Source organism: Zeus faber (assembly GCF_960531495.2).
Source record: "Zeus faber genome assembly, chromosome: 13".
Taxonomy (NCBI): Eukaryota; Metazoa; Chordata; class Actinopteri; order Zeiformes; family Zeidae; genus Zeus; species Zeus faber.
Window position 1 is genome coordinate 29651435 of NC_137198.1, and position 16140 is coordinate 29667574.

General features: G+C 43.6%; 1 protein-coding gene across 1 annotated transcript in view; it reads right to left on the reverse strand.

Moving 5' to 3' along the window:
• ccdc88c (coiled-coil domain containing 88C) overlaps positions 1-16140 on the reverse strand; it is a 108920-nt gene that overhangs the window by 19126 nt on the left and 73654 nt on the right. The window contains 6 exon segments of the mRNA XM_080012181.1: positions 6813-6902; positions 7854-7999; positions 10448-10634; positions 11438-11581; positions 12199-12476; positions 14291-14452. Of these exon segments, the coding sequence (XP_079868307.1) occupies positions 6813-6902; positions 7854-7999; positions 10448-10634; positions 11438-11581; positions 12199-12476; positions 14291-14452 (1007 nt within the window).

A 16140-nucleotide genomic window follows, 5' to 3' on the forward strand; every position in this document is an offset into this window, starting at 1 on the left:
TTCAATTGTTGTCCCTGAGTTGTTTAAAATTAGGAGCAAGTGAGTCACTTCCTCATAAAAGATATTAGAAATACTACCGTATTTCCTCAAATATAAACCGGTGCTCAAATAAAAACAAAGCCTTTAAAAAATGCTGGGGCCAGCCTTATATAACGTGCATGCCAGTTAAACATAATGTACATTTTCACAGCTTAAAATTGATAAATTCAACAATATTATCATTCTATTTTCAACACTATGTTGTTCTGGATTACTCAGTGAAACGTTAACCAAACTCAGAGAATGGACGTTTTTTTTTTCTCCTTCAGACAGCGGTGCGCGGGGCCGGTTCCCATGCCAGTTTTCCAGTGTTTTTATTTTAGATAAATTTATTTTGGTTAGTTTCTATTTGTATGAAACAAACATTTTAAACCCAACTAATTCCGCCTCAATTCAAGATTCAAGAGGTTTATTTGTCACATACATACATACAGTATACATACATTCATACATACAGTGGGGCAAAAAAGTATTTAGTCAGCCACCAATTGTGCAAGTTCTCCCACTTAAAAAGATGAGAGAGGCCTGTTATTTTCATCATAGGTTCACCTCAACTATAAGAGGCAAAATGAGAAAAAAAAATCCAGAAGATCACATTGTCTGATTTTTAAAGAATTTATTTGCAAATTATGGTGGAAAATAAGTATTTGGTCAATAACAAAAGTTCATCTCAATACTTTGTTATATACCCTTTGTTTGCAATGACAGAGGTCAAACGTTTTCTGTAAGTCTTCACAAGGTTTTCACACACTGTTGCTGGTATTTTGGCCCATTCCTCCATGCAGATCTCCTCTAGAGCAGTGATGTTTTGGGGCTGTCGCTGGGCAACACAGACTCTCAACTCCCTCCAAAGATTTTCTATGGGGTTGAGATCTGGAGACTGGCTAGGCCACTCCAGGACCTTGAAATGCTTCTTACGAAGCCACTCCTTCGTTGCCCGGGCGGCGTGTTTGGGATCATTGTCATGCTGAAAGACCCAGCCACGTTTCATCTTCAATGCCCTTGCTGATGGAAGGAGGTTTTCACTCAAAATCTCACGATACATGACCCCATTCATTCTTTTCTTTACATGGATGAGTCGTCCTGGTCCCTTTGCAGAAAAACAGCCCCAAAGCATGATGTTTCCACCCCCATGCTTCACAGTAGGTATGGTGTTCTTTGGATGCAACTCAGCTTTCTTTCTCGTCCAAACACGACAAGTTGAGTTTTTACCAAAAAGTTCTATTTTGGTTTCATCTGACCATATGACATTCTCCCAATCCTCTTCTGGATCATCCAATTGCTCTCTAGCAAACTTCAGACGGGCCTGGACATGTACTGGCTTAAGCAGGGGGACACGTCTGGCACTGCAGGATTTGAGTCCCTGGCGGCGTAGTGTGTTACTGATGGTAGCCTTTGTTACTTTGGTCCCAGCTCTCTGCAGGTCATTCACTAGGTCCCCCCGTGTGGTTCTGGGATGTTTGCTCACTGTTCTTGTGATCATTTTGACCCCATGGGGTGAGATCTTGCATGGAGCCCCAGATCGAGGGAGATTATCAGTGGTCTTGTATGTCTTCCATTTTCTAATAATTGCTCCCACAGTTGATTTCTTCACAACAAGCTGCTTACCTATTGCAGATTCAGTCTTCCCAGCCTGGTGCAGGTCTACAATTTTGTTTCTGGTGTCCTTTGACAGCTCTTTGGTCTTGGCCATAGTGGAGTTTGAAGTGTGACTGTTTAAGGTTGTGGACAGGTGTCTTTTATACTGATAACGAGTTCAAACAGGTGCCATTAATACAGGTAAGGAGTAGAGGACAGAGGAGCCTCTTAAAGAAAAAGTTACAGGTCTGTGAAAGCCAGAAATCTTGCTTGTTTGTAGGTGACCAAATACTTATTTAACCGAGGAATTTACCAATTAATTCATTAAAAATCCTGCAATCTGATTTCCTGGATTCTTTCCCCCCCATTCTGTCTCTCATAGTCGAAGTGTACCTTTGATGAAAATTACAAGCCTCTCTCATCTTTTTAAGTGGGAGAACTTGCACAATTGGTGGCTGACTAAATACTTTTTTGCCCCACTGTATATGCAGTGAAATGTCTTTGCAACGCACCTGAAGATTATGCACAATAGTTTCTAAACCGGACATAATAGCTAACCTAATTTCTACCTAGCTAACTCACTGAAACTAAATGATTCCTAAAACGCAATGCAGTTAGTGAACAGAATAATATAAATTAAAGGAAAATAAAATAAGACTCAAAAAGGTAATACAAAGTGGGGGTACAAAATAGAAGTAAAGGGAACAGAGTTATTTATATGGGATAGGCTATTTGTATATACAGATATGTGCAGTAAAGTGCATGTGAATAAAGTATGTATGGAGATGTACAGTATGCAACAGTACAACAGAGCAATACAGTAACACCGAATAGAATAGCAATACAGCGCAGTATTCAGTAACCCACAACAATGATACAGTATGCAGTACAGTATGCTACATACAGTATAGTAAGGCAGTGGGGCCTATGTGAGTGTCTCAGTGCTTTTTGTTAGAACCCCTGGTGAGTTCAGCATTGACAGTTCTTATGGCTTGCGGAAAGAAACTTCGTCTCAGTCTCTGTCCTCGCTGTGAGGCTGCGGAGGCGCTTGCCTGACCGCAGAAGCTGGAACACACCGTTGTTGGGGTGGTGAGGATCCTTCATGATCCTGCGGGCTCTGCTACTACACCTACTGCAGGCATGCAAACTTGTCACCTTTCGGTAAAATTCCTCATTTTGAAAGCAAAATTGGCCACCTACGTGATTCGTGGAGATTCGATGAGAAAATATTTAGGGGGGCGGGGCTTCAATCCATCTGTATGTAGATCTCTCAAATTGCGCAGGTGCCAAGTGGGACCTGGCTTCAAGAAAAACAATGAGGGCACGGACGTGGACATACAAGCTGTGTCCCATTTCAGGGGCTGCAGCCTTGTAGGCTGCATTTTAAGACCAAATGCGTCACACCGGCGCGACCATGTGCTGTCTCATTCCGGAGGCTCCTTCAAATCTGGTCTAGAAATGCAGCCTTGTTTTCCCTGATTTTAAGGCTTCACCGTTTGAAGGTAACATACGTTTTGTAGTCTTGAAATGGTCAGATTAGTGACGGTCGCATGCTTGTGAACTATTGGAGATAACGCAAGTTTAGTTCTAAATTGCCCCAAGTAAAAGTTTTTTTGATTAGTATAATTTCATTGTGTTCAGTAAAGTGACTCAAAATCAACTTGGTGAGAGGGACCCTCTCCATTGACACGGACCCCCAGGGTGAATTAAGCACATAGAATTTCGCGTAGGGCGCCATGGAAGTCAGGACCGGCTCTGTTGCGACTGACCACTATGTCCAATGCACACTTAATTCACGCGATGCAAATCAACAACGTGCACTGAGTTGGCGGTGCATGCCGGCAAGCACCCACACAATTTCCCGGAATTGTCTACTTTAGCAATATTGTTCTTGGAGAGTATCAAGTTTGTAATTAGTTATGTACCTAATGGGGTTGCCTTTGGCACTTAATACATTCATAATTTGTACTTAATTTTGTGCAGTCTTGTAATTCTTTTACCTTGTGATCAAGTCAACCCTAAAGTAATCCTAAAAGTAATCAAAAATTACCCTTTAGTAACTTACTTTTCAAAAAGGAAACCCCCCAGAGAATAACCCAGAAACCCCCTAGTGGGTCTGTGTTTTTCTCCGCTCACGCATCCTTCTCACCTTTTTCACCCCTCAACAGTTTCCATGCCTGCAACTGGTGTATATGGAAGGGTAGTGCCAGTGGTACGTTTGGCTGAATGCACCACCCTCTGCAGGGCCCGCCTGTCCTGAGCAGTACAGTTCCCAAACCAGGCAGTGATGTTGCCTGTCAGGATGCTCTCCACTGCTCCAGAGTAGAAAGACCTGAGGATCCTCACCGAGACCCTGAATTTCTTCAGCTGCCTGAGGTGGTAAAGACGCTGCCTCGCCTTTCTCACCAGAGTGTCTGTGTGTGTAGTCCATGTTAAGTCCTCTGTGATGTGGACTCCCAGGTACTTGAAGCTGCTCACCCTGTCGACAGAAGCCCCATTAATCACCAACAGCACATGCGTTCTTGGTTGTAATCCCCTCCTAAAGTCCACAATCAGCTCCTTAGTTTTGCTGACGTTCAGGAGGAGTCTGTTGTCCTGGCACCAGAGAGACAGGTCAGCTACCTCCTTGCGGTAGGCCTGCTCATCATCGTCGGTGATCAGGCCCACCAGGACAGTGTCATCAGCAAACTTGATGATGGTGTTGGAGCTGGACCTCGCCACACAGTCATGTGTGTACTGGTTGTACAGTAGAGGGCTGAGGACACAGCCCTGGGGGCATCCTGTGTTCAGGGTGAGGGAGCTGGACAAGTGCCTCCCCACTCTAACCACCTGGGGCCGGGCTGAGAGGAAGTCCAGGATCCAGGCACACAGCGGAGTGTTCAGTCCTAGCTCCCACAGCTTGACAACGAGTCTGGTGGGGACTATGGTATTGAAAGCTGAACTATAGTCGATGAACATCAATCTCACATAGTCCCCCTTCCGGCCATCAAGGTGCGTGAGCGTGGTATGCAGTACCTGGGAGACCGGGTCATCTGTGGATCCGTTCGGCCAGTACGCAAACTGCAGCAGGTCCAAGGTGCGGGGTGGGAAGTGCAGATGTAATCCTTAATCGGCCTCTCAAAGCACTTCATGACCACCGAGGTGAGGGCCACCGGACAGTAGTCATTCAGGCAGGCTGGAGAGGCGATCTTCGGGACAGGAATGACGGTGGACCTCTTGAAGCAGGACGGGACCACCGATTCAGCCAGGGAGGCGTTAAATAGTGAACACCGGGGCTAGCTGGTTAGCACAGGTCTTCAGTACTCGCCAGATATGCCATCTGGGCCTGCAGCCCCCAGCGGTGTAATTCCAATTAGCTGGCGAGCTAGTGGTGTTGTTGCCAGATTCAAAGCGTGCAAAAAAGGAGTTCAGTTCGTTGGCTAGGGAGGTGTCCACACTCGTGGCAGGGGAGGAACTGCTGTTCGTAATAGTCCGCAGCCCCTGCCACAAGCTTCTGGTGTCCCGTTGCTCCATCTGTCGCTGCACTGTCCCTGTACATCCGTTTAGCGTCCTTCACTGCCCTCCGCAGATTGTACGACACAGATTTGTAATTGTCAACATTTCTGGATAAAAGACCGTCGGTTGTAAGCGGCTGTGCGAGCATTCAGAGCGCCGCGGATGGATTTATCGACCCACGGTTTCTGGTTAAGAAATATCCAAACATCACCGTGGGAACAATGCTGACCGCTAACGTAGCTATGAAGCTCGTAGGTACTTCCGTTAACTCGCTGACGTCAATGGAACTTGATTGGAACATGTCCCAGTCTACGTCAGTAAGAGCATCATGAAACACGCTCTCTGATTGGTCCGATCACCGTTTTACTATTCCGCGGCTTGTAAACAGGGATCAGAATGGTCCGATTTCCCGAAAGCAGAGAGCAAGACCGTCTGGTATCTGTTCTTGTATGGTGTGTAACAGTGGTCCAAAGTTCTATCTCCCCTGGTAAGCACATGTGACATGTTGATGAAAATTAGGTAGAACTTTTAGAAGGTTCGCCCCTTTAAAGTCCCCAGCCACCACTACAGCCGCGTCGGGATGTTTGTTCTGAACTCTGCACAACACATCAAATAGGTCCGACAGTGATGAGTCTGCTTGTGGTGGAATATAAACGGCTGTGATGATGACCGTGCTAAATTCCCGGGGGAGGTAGAATGGACGGCATGAGATGGTCAGCTGTTCCAGGCGAGCAGGAGCGGGAGAGAGTCTTGATGTTGGTGGAGTTACACCAGCGGCTGTTTATCATGAGGCAGACACCTCCACCCTTGGATTTCCCCAACTCCTCCGACCAGTCAGCGTGGAACACAGAGAAGGACTCGGCTGGACAAATGGCTTCATCCGGCACCAGCGGGTTTAGCCATGTCTCCGTCAGGCAGAGGACGCAGCAGTTTCTCGTATTCCGTTGGTATGTAATCCTCGCTCGAAGGTCATCCATCTTGTTCCCCAGGGACTGGACATTAGCAAGAATGATGCTTAGCAGAGGTGGAGGGTAAGGTTGCGTCCTCATTATGACCTAAATGCCGCCAGTTAACGGCGGTGCCGTGGAACAGCAGCTCTATTGTTGTTAAAAGCATTGGTGCGTAAAATCTCCGGGGTCCACTCTGGATCCGCGGATAAAAAGTCCCAAAGTTGATCTTTCAGGGAAATTTTTATATCCATGAGTGCATCGCGGCCGTAGATCACTGCCGATGATTTTTTGGCGGACAGTGATATAAAACGGATAAAAATACTAAAATGTGCGTAATCAACGAGAATGGCACAACAAATTAAGAAATCTCTAAAAATAAAAACAAAGTGTGTTTTTATTTTAGATGTATTTATTTTTAGGAGCATGGCATGGAAGGATGGAAGTTTGATTTAAAATTCAAGGAGAGAGTTTTGGTTTGGTTTTGGATATAAAAGCCAGCCTCCAAAATAAGCCTGCTTCCAATAAATGGCTGGTACCCTCTGCGGTAAAGGTAAATAAAAGCCTTGGTCACTATTTGAGGAAATACGGTATCTAATTTGAGCCAATCAGATAGAGCAATTGTGACCTTCTTTGTGAATTGCCTTCGACCTGTCGATGTTGTTGTCCGGCATTTTTAGTTATATACGTTCTTAAAGCTATTTTGAGGTCTAAAGTGAACTTGTGCCAGTAAATGTTGCCTATAAAGCTTACTTTTTCGGGGTTGGGTCATAGAACTTGTACTGGTCCATAATCTTTTCCTCCAACTTCTCTTTCTGACGTCGCAGAGCATTCAGCTTATCTCTGGAGGAAATGAGAACATGACATAAAAAAAAAAAAGATGAAATCAATATAATAAATGGTAAAATGTTTGCGCAACCATGAAACTGAGGCCATACTGTATCTGTTGGCCAATGTATGCTCGCGTATTACAATGGGCCGGCTTTCCACGTTATTACAGAGATATGCGTTTCTTCAACGAAATGGCACAGGTAGTTCAACTTCAGAAATTCAACCTCCAGCTGCGTAGCCCCTCTAGCACCAGGGTCAGCACACTCTCAATGTTATTTTTTTGCAGTTTTTTTTGTAATTTCTCAATTTGTCATTTGCCAGATAATAGGCAAATTGATTTACATGTACTCAACACTTAACGACCGAGTTCTGTTCCTACAACCGGGTCATTGAACGAATTGGTCGATAGGCGAAGACCCGTGTTATTTCACGGTAAGGTGGCCTGGCAATTGCAGACGCTAATGTAATGAATACTGACAGATTGCAGGAATGAGACTGAGAACGGCGATGCGCGATGAGATGCTTGATGCTGAGACGCTATGCATGCCGCCCTATTGTACGCAACACACAATATCGACTGGTCAGAGAGCTTGTTGTAAGTCTGAATGGTCGTTAAACAGGTAGGTCATTAAGTGAGGAGTACCTGTATTAAAATTTTAATTGTGCTGAAAACACAACTTGGAAGTGAATGTTAATAACGGGACATTTTACTATTTTACAGATATCTGTCGGGACTCGGGACACAGCCTGAAACTGGGACAGTACCTGTATTTCTATTTTTATTATTAGTATTTAAACGATTAGCATTACTATTAGCATTGCTCTGTGCTGTTCCTATAAGCATACAGTTCCTCTGTAACAACATAGAAAGCATTACAATTTCCCCAACAGGTTTTTGCCTAGCTATGAATGCATGGCCCTTGCTTTGCACAGTGTGGCAGTAGACGTTTGGTGTGGAGTTACATGTAGAGCTTCTGCTCCTGGTGGTAGAGCTCCTTGCTCTCCATGCTCCTCTCCAGCAAGGTGTGGTTCTGCTGACTCAGCAGATTGATCTGACTCAGTAGATGGTGGTTCTCCTCCTCCAGGTTCCCCTTTAAGCGACTCAGGAGCTGCACGCACGCACAGGCACGCACACACACACACACACACACACACACACACACACACACACACACACACACACACACACACACACACACACACACACACACACACACACACACACACACACACACACACACACACACCTTTAAAAACTGCAACATTGGCATTTGTTTGCCATTGCCTGGGGTATTTAAAAGAAAATTGGGTATTAAAAATTTCATTATATTAAACACCGATCAGCCACAACATTAAAACCACCACTAATAAACACTAATATTGTGTAGCTCCCCCTCGTGCCACCAAAACAACTCTGACCCATCGAGGCATGGACTCCAAAAGACCTCTGAAGGTGTCCTGTGGTATCTGGCACCAAGATGTTAGCAGCAGATCCTTTAAGTCCTGTAAGTGGCGAGGTGGGGCCCCCATGGTTTGGTCTTGTTGTTCCAGCACATCCCACAGATGCTCTATTAGATCGGACCCTAACCCCGGCCATCCACATGATGTAGAAGAAAAGGTTATTCATCAGACCAGGCTGTCATGATCTCCACCTTCTTCTACCTTCCCCTCCCTCTCCTTACCTGTCCCATTAGCCCAACTCCATTCACCTGCGCACACAGCTGTTCCCGATCTGCAATCTAACCCCTATATATACCTCTCTCACCAGTCACCCATTGCCAGATTGTCTTCGATGCTTGCACCAGACTCTTCAGCATTCTCCGGATCGACTCCCCGCTACCGACTCTGCCTTGCCCCGACCACGTATCCTGCCTGCCCCCCCGCCTGTCTTCTCTCTGCACTCCCTGTTATCGAACCTGCCTGTCCCCGACGACGTATCCTGCCTGCCTGCCTGTCTTCTACAAATAAAAGACATTAACAAATATCCATGCCTGTCTTTGTGCTGCAATTGGGTCCTAACCACACCCGTTACACAGGGCACCTTCTTTCATTGCTCCATGGTCCAGTTCTGACGCCCAAGTGCCCATTGTTGGCGCTTTCAGCGGTGGACAGGGGTCAGCATTGGGCACTCTGACCAGTCTGCGGCTACACAGCCCGATATGCAGCAATCTGCGCTGCACTGTGTGTTATTATACGTTTCTATCATAGCCAGCAATAACTTTTTCAGCACTATGTGCTACAGTAGCTCTTCTGTGGGATCGGGCCAGATGGACTAGACTCTTCTCCCCACATCCATCAATGAGCCACTGTCGCCGGTTCACCGGTTGTCCTTTCTTGGACCACTTTTGGTAGGTACTGTACTAACCACTGCATAAACACCCCACAAGACCTGCAGTTTTGGAGATTCTCTGACCCAGTCTAGCCATCACAATTTGACCTTTGTTGAAGTCGCTGAGATCCTTACACTTGCCAATTGCTCCTGCTTCCAACACATTAACTTCAAAAACTGACTGTTCATTTGCAGCATAATATATACCACCCCTTGACAGGTGCCATTGAAAGGAGATGAGCAATGTTATTCACTTCACCTGTCAGTGGTTTTAATGTTGTGGCTGATCAGTGTATAGTCTGTTATAGTATATGGTCTGATAAATTCACAGTATAACACATGGAGTAACATAACATAGTATAGTACTATGTTATCAAAAGTACTATACAGATTACAGAAGGCTACATTCAAATATATGTATGAAAAATCTAAAATTACAGACTTTTAATTGCTCTATGAATCTCCTTTGAGACCTTCCTTTGGAAATACAGCGAACATTTTACAATTAGCTGCAGTTTTTGTTTTCCTGCAGCCCTTTTATTGATTATCAGCAGGTTGTCTGCATTTGAGCTGCTCTTTTTTACAGCCCTGTCTGCACTGAAACATGTGCCCTTCTTTCTTATGTAGTCAAAAAGGCAAATAACTACAAACATGAACAATTTTGTTTTACTTCCTACACATTCCCAGACGTACAACAGCCATTTTTGAATGCCCTTTTTACCGGTCGCTATTAAATGTAAATATTTTTGATGAGATATAGCTTTGTACGTTAGGTTTTAAAAGAGTCTGTTTAAAACGCGTTCAAAAAGCAATCAGGTTACATTACAGAGATACAGTGAAATATAAAAATCTAATTATTCTATAATCGGATATTGGATAATCCAATTACATTCCAGTCATAACCTTTCCAAACCCATTTTCAAAGCATTGTAGTTATTGGCACAAATTGGTGAAAGACCCACCTCACAGTAGGCTTGGGCCGATATTCGATAATATCAAATACCTCAAATAAAAGCTGCGATCTTGTGAGAACTTCTTGCAAGATCACAGCATGCTTCGCAGACTGTTTAATTTGTAATCTTATTGATTAAATTCTTATTAGCAATTAATTGCACATTAAATGCAATAATATCATTATATATTATAAAAAACATTTTTTTAATAATTGTTATAGAATTGGGCAGGACTGCATGGTGAATATCGATTTTTGAATATCGCCAAAGCCTACCTCGCAGTGGTTGTCCAGCTTGGTCATGGCCAGGTCCAATCCTCGGTGCTGCTCCATCAGTGAGTCGTATTGCTTCATCCAGCGATTCGCTTCTAATTGGGTATTGCTTAGTGAGCTCTTTAGTTCATTAGTTCGCTGCTGAAGCCCATCGCACTGCTCTGACAGCTGGGACTGGCTCTCTGTTGCCCTATCAGAGAAGAGTCGAGACATCAGCAAGACAGGAGCAACACAGCGTCACACAGCAGAGACTATGAAATGGTTATGAAATCCGATGGGAGATCCATAAATCATCCAACTTTATTATGGCAGTGACATGTACCGATATGTTGTCTCTGGAAATTTTTAATTTTACTCGTAACATTTCAAATTAAACAATCAACAAGCTTTTTTGACTAGTAATTTCACATGACGGGTAAAAAATATATAATAAACATTGTTAATGGTAAAAAAAATAGAAAATAGAAAAAAGTAAACTGTTACTAATAACAGCAAGAAAAGACACTAGTCTCTAATGAATAAGTACTCAACTAATCGTAACATTGAAATACTGTAGATACCAGTAACAATGGGAATAGATACTAGTCAGATGCAATTATTTGATATCTTAAACACAGAGTGACTAGAAACATTGCAATAATTACTTCAACTGGAAAAGTTACTATCATCTAATAAATAAATACTAGTACCTAGTACATTTAGACTAGTACAACTAAAATAACTGTTAGAATAGCAATTAGTACTTAAAATATAAGTACTAGTTCATCCTATGTATCAAATGTTAAAACAGCTTGCCATCCTTTGCTCACAGCATATTGGTTACACATGTTTGAATGCTGAGAAAGGATCTAATGAAATGCTCCAAAGTGGTGGTCACTGCTTAACTTCTTGACCCTTTTTTGGCCGCAATTCCTTCAACAATTCCGTGAACTCACTATGGCAAATTCCTCTCGAACAACAGAAAAACAAGCAGGGGCTTGAGAGTCTCCGTACCTGTCCACTTCAGCCTTCAGCTGCAAGTTCTCCTGCTGCAGGAGGCAGTTCTTCTGGACCTCCAGGCTGAGCTCCTCGTTCTCCTCCATCCATCTTCCCTCCTGTTCCTCCCACTTCTCCTTCTGCTGCACCAAGGAGCAGTACCTAGGGAAAACACAGAAGAACAGATGAGGAGCTGAGAAGGAAGGCCCTGAACCTCCAAAGAGAATTGCACAGGTTCTGAGCCCTAGCAAAAGCACTACATTGTCAACATACTGAATCATCACAGTACACCTGAAAACATGTAAATTCAGTTACCAGACCAGCGATGAAACCACAGAAAATGGGCATGAGCAATCCACTACTGTTGTGTACAGTTGTGTTTTGAATGAAGATATAAGAAGGAGCATTTAAAGTCATCATCAGGCACCTAATACATTCAATACATTTTTTGTAACTTCTTTTGTTGCACTTTCTTGTATTCAAAGAAGGGCTTATGGTGTCAGAATGATTATTGCAAAAGAAAACTTTTCAATCAAAAAAAGGCCGTTTGAGAACAAGGAAATGAATGATGTGGTGTTTTGGTGTGCGCAAGCATGAATGCATGACAGCATGAACTTACACTGTGGACAACATTAAAACTGTAAACATGCTGACGACTATTTGTCACATGATCAAATAATCATTGGGTGGTATGAGAAGTGGCAAGGTAATATGACGATGTAGTACTTCCAAGAAGCCATTGCAATTTTTTAAATCACATACCATGTTTTCTGACTTACGTGCTGTGCAGGGCCCTGTGCTCACCCTCCAGCGCCCTCTGCTTGCTCTTCAGTGCGGTGTGCTGGCTGATGAGCTGCTCGTACTCGTGCGCCTGCCTCTCGTGCACATTCAGGAGCCGCTCGTGGTCGCTGAGCACGTTCTCCCTGCCCTGCCAGGCCTCCTCGCGCTGCCGCTGCCACGACTCCGCCTCTGTCTCCAGGGCACTCACCTGGCCCTGCAGGATGGCGTTCTGGGCCATCAGAGAGGCGCTCTGGGAGGAGAGCGTGGAGTTCTCCACCTGAGGTACACAGAGAGGAAGTTGTTTTTCGCGGATCACAGGGTGATTATTTAAATCATTAATTGTGATTGACAATCATAACAACAACAACAACAACAACAACAACAACATGAATGACAAACAGATGTAATAACACAGGGGTTGGGTGATGCTGGAGTGACTCCCCACGGAGTGATTCTCACACTCAAAACATTTCATGCTCCCCCATGCAGAAAAAAGTCAATAACTTCTGATTTTGGATTCTAAATGTGACCCACCGCAAGCTTAAGGTACATTTGGTAGATTTTGACGTATTTCACATCACTTGAAAGTGAAGAATCGGAGCTTCAAAACAAGGTGTCACTTGTTCAAATCAAGCAAATATTTTCAAAGCTATGACTTTTTAATGGCAAGAGTGTGGCAAACTGTGTGTCTGAGATAATCACCTTTGAAGGTGATTTTCTTTTTGCCCCTGGCTGCATTTGCAGGTAAACTTGAGAATCGTGTCCATTGCTACTTGTTCATAATCTGCATCACCAACATCAACAAACTTCATCACGTCATCAACCTCCTCTTCAACGGGCGTATCTTTGGTCTCCTCCGGTGGTTCTTGAAAATATTCCATTTCATCGTCACATTCAGGTTGAAATCCCTTGTTTGAAATGTTTTCCAAGTCTGGGATAACGGCGGTATCAGATTCAGCATCGCTGTCGTTGAACTGACTATCATCGCGGAAAATGAAGTCCGGAGCCAGTCCGGTGCTTGCTCTGACTTGGATCTATCGCACTGGTCAGATTGAGGTCCACGATATGATTTAGATCTTCCGCCACTCGCTTCTCGTACTCCATAACAACACGGAGATTAAAGTTTTCACAGACAAGTGAAACCGTAGGATCCACGTCTTGTTTACAGAAGTGACGTCTTCATTACTTCTTCGTTGGTATACGCCCCATAAACACAACAATGCCTCCATGTGTGTGTAAAAGTAGTACGATTTAAAGGTTGAACTCTATCAAAACAGAATATGGAGGAATCACATGCAGTAGGGAGGAATGATCTTCACCTGGACAGTGGCTATAAAGGAAATGATCGATCGGCGTTACTCTGCACGTCTTGGTAAGTGAACTGTGTTTCCCCATGTAATCTAACGGGAATATTTAACTCCACGGTTTAATGTTTTTCTACTATTTATCAATAAAACCCACTTTTGAAAAAACATTGAGAGATAAAAAAAACACAAAGGAACACAAATCAAATTTTCCTTCTCGAAAGGTTTTTTCAACTTATTTGGCTGCTCCTGACGATTTTAGAAATGCGCGAGAGAGCGGGTTTTGCTGCGGTGGGTCACAAATCGGATATGAAATGATTGAATGATACACGGATATTCCTCAACCTGGGTGTCCTATTCACATCAGAGCCGATCTGAGGTGGAGCCGATTAAAACCTGGGTCTATTGCAGGGTCATTTGACCCGGAACTGAAACCCCGGTTTTTCCTTTGCACATATGACAAATGCCGATGTTAGCGGGTGTTTTGCTGCAGTGGGAAAGGGGTATAAGATTGTATTTTCACTGATCTTCACTTGTTTCTTTCCATTGTGAATAGATCACAAGCTGTTGTGGGGTGTGGGGTATAATTTGCATATTCACAAAACCATGCATTTTCTACGAGGGTAGTGGTGTAGAGATGCAAACATACACAGTTAAAGGTTCAATAAAACACATATGTTAAATAGCAAATTAAAGAACTAGGGTATGAACCAATCTGTGCTTTTAACATAATCAACAAACTTAAAACTTTCCATATAGTGCTACTGTGTATGTGTCTGCCCTTTACCTGCAGTTTAGCGGTCTGTGTGTGCAGGGCTGTGTTCTGGTCCTGCAGCGAGGTGGTGTGTCGCTGCAGCGCCGCCATCTGGCTGTTGAGGGAAGTGTTCTGGTTCTCCAGCTGCTTCAGCTGCTCCTTTAACAGGCTGCTCTCCATCAAAAGGGAGGAGTTCTGAGAAAAACAAAGCAAAAGAAGAGTTGAAGAAGGAAAAAAAATAAATCAAGCCAAATAATCTCTCAACTGAATAACAAAATATGATTTAGTAAGATTTCTAAAACAAAAAAAATATATATTGTGATAAAAATGATCTTAGTTAGCCTAAACCACTTAAAAATGTCTTGAAATTTCTTCATTCAGAGTGGTCAAAGGTCTCTTAAAGAGTTCCAAATTTCACTTCAAGAGATCTATGAGACACTTTTCCAGGGTTGTTTACTGCATTCTGCAACACGTGTACCACCGCAAAATTGCACTTTGAGAGCTGCTTTCAGCAAATCAAGATTCAAAGCAGCTTCCTGTTATGAGCCAGGTTCTATTATGTCATGAACTTTACCAACCTTTAAAAACTCTATATAAATTCACTGGGAGTTTTTTTTTTTTTTTTTTATCATAATGTACGCCAAAAAAACATAGACACATAGACACCTCATACGACCGCGATGCACTCATGGTTATAAAAATTTCCCAAAACGAACAACTTTGGGACATATTATCCGTGGGAGCAGAGTGGCCGGCGGAAATCCTACACGGGAACACTCCTCAACAACAAACAACAACACAACAACAACAAACAACAACAACAAGAATGGAGCCGCTGTTCGAGCGGGCCCACGGAGGAAGCACCGAGGTAAACGAGGCGGCATTCGGGTCAGAATGAGGACGCAACCTTACCGTTATGGGAGAAATTTACTAGTACATTTAAAAGAAATATGTTCATTATATTCTACCATTAAATAAGAAAGAGCATTCGTTATCTTGCCCATATGCTATATGAATGAAGTAAGTGTGTGTGAGACAGGGGTCAGCAAAGACATGAATAAGTGCTTTGTTGACTGTGGGCCATGTGACATGGGAAGGTGTGTGAATGCAAACATCCCCTCATAAAATGTGGCCTGGACTAGTGTCGGGAGGTTTGTTGTTGTAACTGATGTCAAAGAATGCAGACAAATGGCTTCTTTGCACTATTGACCGTATAGGAGGAAGGAAGGGATCCTAATTGAGTAAACAGATGTACTTTCTCTACCAACAGAAAGAGGTTAAAAGGAGGAGTCCATGAGCGGCTCGGCAGTTCTTTGCCAAACCAACTCAGATTCTGTTGTCACTTCTTGCAAGTGATAATAAAGTCTTATATCTTCAGACCTTGACTCTCTCGAACTTCTCTTCTTCAGTTTAATTGTTAGATGCAGTTTTTTCCACTACATATTTGGCGTTGTCGGCAGGATTGAAGAACAGGGACCCGCCGGCTGCTGGGCTGTGGGTCGGGGACCGGCAAGGGTCACACAAAAACGGGTGGCCACCCAATTTGAAAAGGTAAGCATTGTTCTTACCTATTAGTTTAGTAAATTTGTGTGATCATTGTCTGCCCGATTCTCATGCCAGGTGGTAGGTTTTGTGTCTCTCCAAAAAGAACCAAAAGCATATATGTAAAGAAGGAGGAGAGAGAAAGAGAGTGGCTTGGAATGAAGTTGACGCATGCATGCACACACAACGCTCTGTGAATTATACACATTGTAGCAGAGTGTGGAAACGGTCCTGTATAGATCTCTTTTATTTCTGGTAAGCAGGTTAGTGACGTCCTGTATAAGATCTATTTTTGGTAAGCAGGGTAGAGACGGCCTGTATAGATCTCTTTTATTTCTGGT